This window comes from Manihot esculenta, chromosome 11 (assembly GCF_001659605.2).
Source record: "Manihot esculenta cultivar AM560-2 chromosome 11, M.esculenta_v8, whole genome shotgun sequence".
Classification (NCBI taxonomy): domain Eukaryota; kingdom Viridiplantae; phylum Streptophyta; class Magnoliopsida; order Malpighiales; family Euphorbiaceae; genus Manihot; species Manihot esculenta.
In genome coordinates this window covers 7933784-7940918 of record NC_035171.2, presented here as the reverse complement: position 1 = coordinate 7940918, position 7135 = coordinate 7933784, and the positions used below count along the sequence as shown (strand labels likewise).

At 24.0% G+C, this 7135-nt stretch overlaps 1 protein-coding gene across 1 annotated transcript; it reads right to left on the bottom strand.

Moving 5' to 3' along the window:
• Window positions 1–2191: 2191 nt before the first annotated feature.
• Window positions 2192–4958, bottom strand: LOC122725004 (receptor-like protein 56). Its single transcript, XM_043961408.1, has 3 exons — window positions 4940–4958; window positions 2261–4402; window positions 2192–2230 (listed from the first exon to the last, which is right to left on the bottom strand). The coding sequence occupies exons 1-2, from the start codon at window positions 4956–4958 to the stop codon at window positions 2301–2303; spliced, it is 2121 nt and encodes a 706-aa protein (XP_043817343.1). The 3' UTR covers window positions 2192–2230; window positions 2261–2300.
• Between the last annotated feature and the right edge of the window lie 2177 nt (window positions 4959–7135).

The window sequence follows — 7135 nt, the reverse complement described above, 5'->3', positions numbered from 1 at the left end:
TCAAATGCCTAGGAGGAAAATGTGTCTCCTATTTTAAATGTCATACAGCATAGCGAAATATATATTTGTGCATTTTAATTTTTTTTAAAAGAATTATGTCAGTTTTAATACATATTTAAATTATTCAAAAATATAATTGAAATGATTTTATAATTTTAGTATAAAGTCGTATGTAGACTAAAAAAATGTATACTCACAATAATTAAATTATTACATAATTGTATAATTAATAATTAATAACCTAATTATAATAATCATATAAAACATATAAATTCTAAAATTGAAATTAATCCTATATTTCCTATTTTCAAAATATATTTTGATAAAATGTTATAAGAGATCTATCACTATCTATTAATTAGGATTTTAGTGTTATTTTAATTTCATTTTTAAATAATTTAGATATGTAATGATATATTTTTCAAAATTTAGAGTTATAAAATTTTTGTGGTAAAGTTTGGTAAATTCTCCAGCTCTTTAACTGTACATAAAATCTTTTAATAAATATTATATTATTTAATTTCTTTTATATATTAATAATTGTCTTTCCATTATTTTCAATTTTGTAGATATATAGGGACTTATTTTATTCATAAACAATTTAATAAAATTATGAGTTATATTTTATTCATCTTAATATTTTATTTAAATGATATATCATATTTAACCTAAAATATGGAATTTTTATGATATACACAATCTATATAATTAAATCTTAAAAATAATTACTTGAAATGATGAGAAATTTTTAAGTTCATACATGATTTTGTAAAATCATACATAAAAACATTTGACAGACCTTTTGCTTTTTATAAAAATAATCAATTTAAAAATAAAAAGACAATTCACATAAAAAAATTTAAAATTTATATTGAAATAATAGGGTGTTATTGAAACAGTTAATACTGACATCCAAGATTTTTAAATTCTTCAAGTTCTTTAATTTTGAATAAATACCAGAAAGAATAAATGGAGTTAGTCGCTTATCATTAAATTCAATTCAAACCATATATTATTTGAATCCAAACCATTTTTTATAATTAAATTCAATTCAAACCATATATTATTTTATTAGTCAACTAATGATTAAATATTTAAATCATCTATTATTTTCGCACTCTATCAACTATTAAAATCAATCTATTAGTGAATGATATATTAATTATGAAATACAATTAAAGATCATCAAAGTTTCAACGATAAATTTATTAATATAATAAAAGCATAATTAAAAAATATAAATCATAAAGTATCATAAAAAATTAAATGAAAATAAAATAATTAAATTTAAATATTAAATTTCAAATAATAATAATGAAGTAAAAAATATTTAATTAATTTTATAAATTATACACTTTTAAATCTTCTAAATTTTAGAAAAAGTTTAATTTTAAAATAAAAATTTTAATTTTAATTTTTTTAGAAATTAAAAAATAAAATAAAATAATAAAATAATTTTACATATTATTTAATTATTTTCAGAAATGCGACTAATTTAATTTTATAAAAATTAAAAAATAAAATATATTTTACACATTATTTTAATTTTTTTAAAATATGACTTTTTAAAATTTTACACAAATTATACATATTAATTTAATTTTTTCATAAATATGACTAATTTTAATTTTAGAGAAATTAAAAAATTATTACATCTAAAATAATTTTTAAAAAATAAAATAACAAAATTAGATTGCTATCAAATACATTGAAACAGCAATTCCAAGTTTTTCAAGTTGCATAAATTAAGAGGAAACATTTAGAGTACATGTTAGAAAATCAAGCAGCAAACTCCAAGAAACACAAAGTACTAACAACACTATCCAAACGACAATAAAGATTTCCAAAAATTAGAACAATAGTTAAATATAAAAAAAAAAAATACAGCTAAAAGATAAGATATTCGGCTTGAAATAACATATCTGGTACAACGAATGAATCTTCCCTTACATTCTATATTCTTCTGACCTTTTTATTTGCTCACTCCGTGATTCAGAAGCCATGAAAGCACCTCATGGCCCTAGCATTCTTGCAGCAAAGTAAACCCAAGAACCAGTCCTTTAAAATTGCATCAATCTAGAGTTCTTTTCCTTCCTAAACACTAGAAACCAGTATCCATATTGCCCTAAGGTTCTTCCATTTCCACTAGACCAACATCCTTAGAAACCAGAATTCTACCACAATCAAAATAAGGGCAACATCAACATTAAAACCAAATATATATATATATATATATATATATATATATATATATATATATTGTATTACAATGTGTCTTTCCGTCAGACTATTGCTTGAAATCAGTTCCGACAAACCCAAATGGAAATTGAATAAATACAAACATCAACATAATAAAACCACAACATGCGCCAATACCTGTTGATGCGGAGGATTGCTGCCAACACCAATAGGATTGTGACATAGGCTCCACTAAAACTCCAATAGAACCACACCATATCAATACCCCCTTCATCTTCCTCTTCTACATCAGCAGATGGTGGCGGTGTTTGTGGAGCTTCATCACTTTTGCAGCTCTTATGAATGCGTTCTCCACAGAGACCAGGATTACCTCTGTAATTGTTTTCATCGAAAGTTCCAAATTGCGCTCCATCAGGAACCCTACCTGATAAATTGTTGTATGAAACATTGAAAGTTTCCAAGAAGGTCAGCGCAACTAGTTCACTCGGGATTTCACCACTCAAATTATTGTTGCCAAGATCTAAGCTCTCTAAACTCCTTAGATTTGAAAAACTGACTGGTATAGATCCTGTTATATGATTGTGAGACAAATTCAATGATCGAATTTGATGCAGGTCTCCAATTTCTTGAGGAATGCTGCCACTTAACTCATTGCATGATAGATCTATTCCTGCCATTGAGTTGATAATATCACCCTTGTAGGAGTTGTATCTATATTTCGTTGCAAATTCCACTTCCACAATTTCTGAAGGATCCCAATCTAGCCATGGCAAATGGAGATTAAGAGCGATTTCATCGAGAGTACTCGGATTGAAACCCATAAAATATGGAATATCAAATACTTCCATCATCCCAAATGATATATTATTGCCAAAAGAAATGTTACTAAAGCATGCAGGTACGGAACCAAAAAGTAAGTTGCGTGAAAGATCCATTATATTCGCATTTCTTAATTCACACAACTGATTAGGAATACGGCCGTGTAATGCATTCCCTCCCAATGAAAGCACATGCAATTCAGAGAACTGACCGATCCAAGATGGAATATTTCCAGAAAAATTGTTATCCCTCAGATCAAGTGCCCCTAAATTAGGACTTCTGAGAAGCTCATGGGGTATGGGTCCACTTAGATTGTTCTTTTGTAAAAACAGAAAGCGCAATAATGAAGAATCGAAGCAGGAAGGCATAAATCCATACAACCTATTTTTTGAGAGATCTAAAAAGACAAGATAGGTCAGATTACATAGAAGTCTGGGAATTGGACCGGATACCTTGTTATTGGATATGTCAAAAAAACTGAGGCTTGATCGGCTGCGGCTATTCATCGCACTGAAGTTGTTGTTTTTCATATCCAATGCCGTCATGCTTCTCAAGTTCATACCCTGAGGAAAAACGTTCCCTTGAAAATTGTTGTTTGATAGAATCAGTGCACAATTCATGGTACAATTTGCGAACAGACTTCTTGGCAATTCTCCCGAGAAATTATTATGGGATAAATCCAAAATAGATAGTGATGTCGTCTCACTGATTGAAGAAGGAACATTACCACCGAAATTATTCCTCGACATGTTTATATATTCCAGTCTTGGGAGGACCTCTCCAAACTCCTTCGGCAGCATACCAGTGAGATTATTGCTCGAAATATCTAACTGAACGAGATCATGCTTGAAATTGGGCAGCTGAAATGTTCCTGTGAATGAGTTGTTTCTCAAATTCATAACTACTAACTTGGAATTATTTTGTAAGATCCAAGTGGGGAACGTTCCAACCAACGTATTATGAGAAAGATCAATAAAGCGTATGTCATACTGGTAATGAAGAAAGCTAGGAATAGCTCTAGTTCTCACGTTTAAGCTGCAATTTGATAATCGAATGTACTTGAGTTGAAATGCGGGAAACCATGTTGGATTTTCTGTTTCCACTTCTAGCCTGCTATTTCCAGGAGAGAGTATAAATGCTTCAAGTTTTGAGTGGTTGGCCAAAGCGCTAAATGAGAATGAGCCTTCAAACTCATTGCCATGAAGAAACAAATACTTGAGGGATGTGAGTTCAGAAACAATAGATTGAATGTTTCCACTCAACTGATTGAATGACAGATCAAGAAATTGGAGGTTGGTCAAGTTGCCAATACATTCTGGAAGAGGGCCAGAAAAATGATTTCCTTGGAGATGCAACTCGACCAAACTTTTCAGTCCGCATAATCCTAAGATAGAAAAATATTAATCAAATGAAAAAAATTTTTAAGAAAAATTTAGAATTTAATTAGTGTCCAAAATGTATTTAACTATTATTTTGTGTATGATATCATTCAAAATGTTATTATATTATATTTAATTATGCTATTATTAACTGACCTAACTGAATATAAATAAGTATTTTTTTATATATCTATTTATGAGTGCTCTATATATATATTAACGAAGCTCATTTTTTAAACCATATACATAAAATTTGATTTTAAAAAATTTATAATGTGATCATAAAACTCTACAACTATCTTAATTTTTAAAAAAAATGTACAAAATAATAGCACTAAATAGTATATAATCATAATTATATTATAATTTTAATTCATTAAAATTATTTAATTAATTTATTTTAAATATAATTATTCTAATAAATCTCGAGTTTTATAAGTAATATTAATAAAAAAATAATATTTAATTATAATTTTTAATTATAAATTGTGATAAAATGAAGGTAAGGAAAGTAAATTCAAGATTAATCAAACCAAATGAACCTTCCATTGAATTTAACATGGTACTAAGGAGCTTCTAATGATAATAATATGCTTTTATTGAATCTATTTCCATAAAAGTGTACATAAAATTTTTTTAAATGTTATACAGCATAGCGAAATATATATTTTAAATGTTTGTGCATTTAAAATATATAGACAGCATAGCGAAATATATATTTGTGCATTTTAATTTTTTTAAAAGAATTATGTCAGTTTTAGTACATATTTAAATTATTCAAAAATATAATTAAAATGATTTTATAATTTTAGTATAAAGTAGTATATAGACTATAAAAATGTATACTCACAATAATTAAATTATTACATAATTGTATAATTAACAATTAATAACCTAATTATAATAATCATATAAAACATATAAATTCTAAAATTGAAATTAATCCTATATTTCCTATTTTCAAAATATATTTTGATAAAATATTATAAAAGATGTATTGCTATCTATTAATTAGGATTTTAATGTTATTTTCTGCATTCACAAGTTTAGTCTGGTGGTAAATATATTAAATTTGAGAGATTTTAGATTCTACTTTCCTGATTCATAATTAAAAAACAAAATATTATTTTAATTTCACTTTTAAGTAGGTTAGATAAATAATAATATATTTTTTAAATTTAGAGTTATAAATTTTTTGTGGTAATGTTTGGTCAATTCTCCAGCTCTTTAACTGTACATAAAATTTTTTAATAAATATTATATTATTTAATTTCTTTTATATATTAATAATTGTCTTTCCATTATTTTCAATTTTGTAGATAGGGACTTATTTTATTCATAAACAATTTAATAAAAATTATGAGTCATATTTTATTTATCTTAATATTTTATTTAAATGATATATCATATTTAACATAAAATATGAAATTTTTATGATATACACAATCTATATAATTAAATCTTAAAAATAATTACTTGAAATGATGAGAAAGTTTTAGATTTATACATGATTTTTTTGTAAAATCATACATAAAAACATTTGACAGATCCATTTAATTTTTATAAAAATAATCAATTTAAAAATGAAAAGATAAATCACACAAAAGAATTTACTGTTTACTTTGAAATGATTGGTGTTATTGAAACTGTTAATACTAACATTCAAGAATTCTAAACTCCTTAAATTCCTTAATTCTGAACAAATAGCAGAAAAATTAAATGGATTGATTTGGATCAAATTTGGATATAGTTACAGATAGTTTTGTAATTAAATTCAATTCAATTCAAACTATATATTATTTTATTAATTAACTAAGGATTAATCATTTAAATTATCTATTATTTTACACTTATAAATTCAATTTAGTGGTAAGTGCATTAAGTGAATTTGAGAGGTTTTAGATTCTACTCTTTAATTTCCATTTCAAAAAAGAAAATCATCTATTATTTTCACACTCTATTAACCATTAAAATCAATTTACTAGTTAATGGTATATTAATTATGAAATACAATTAAAAATCATCAAAGTTTCAACTGTAAATTTATCAATATAATAAAAGTACAATTAAAAAATATAAATCATAAAGTATCATAAAAAATTAAATGAAAATAAAATAATTAAATTTACATATTAAATTTCAAATAATAATAATGAAGTAAAAAATATTTAATTAATTTTATAAATTATACACTTTTAAATCTTCTAAATTTTTGAAAAAGTTTAATTTTAAAATAAAAATTTTAATTTTAATTTTTTTAGAAATTAAAAATAAAATAAAATAATAAAATAATTTTACATATTATTTTAATTATTTTCAGAAATGCGACTAATTTAATTTTATAAAAATTAAAAAATAAAATATATTTTACACATTATTTTAATTTTTTTTAAAATATGACTTTTTAAAATTTTACACAAATTAAAATTTAAAATAATTTATACATATTAATTTAATTTTTTCATAAATATGACTAATTTTAATTTTATAGAAATTAAAAAATTATTACATCTAAAATAATTTTAAAAAAATAAAATAACAAAATTAGATTGCTATCAAATACATTGAAAAAGCAATTCCAAGTTTTTCAAGTTGCATAAATTAAGAGGAAACATTTAGAGTACATGTTAGAAAATCAACAGCAAACTCAAAGAAACACAAAGTATTAACAACACTATCCAAACGACAATAAAGATTTGCAAAAATTAGAACAATAGTTAAATATAAAAAAAATAGAG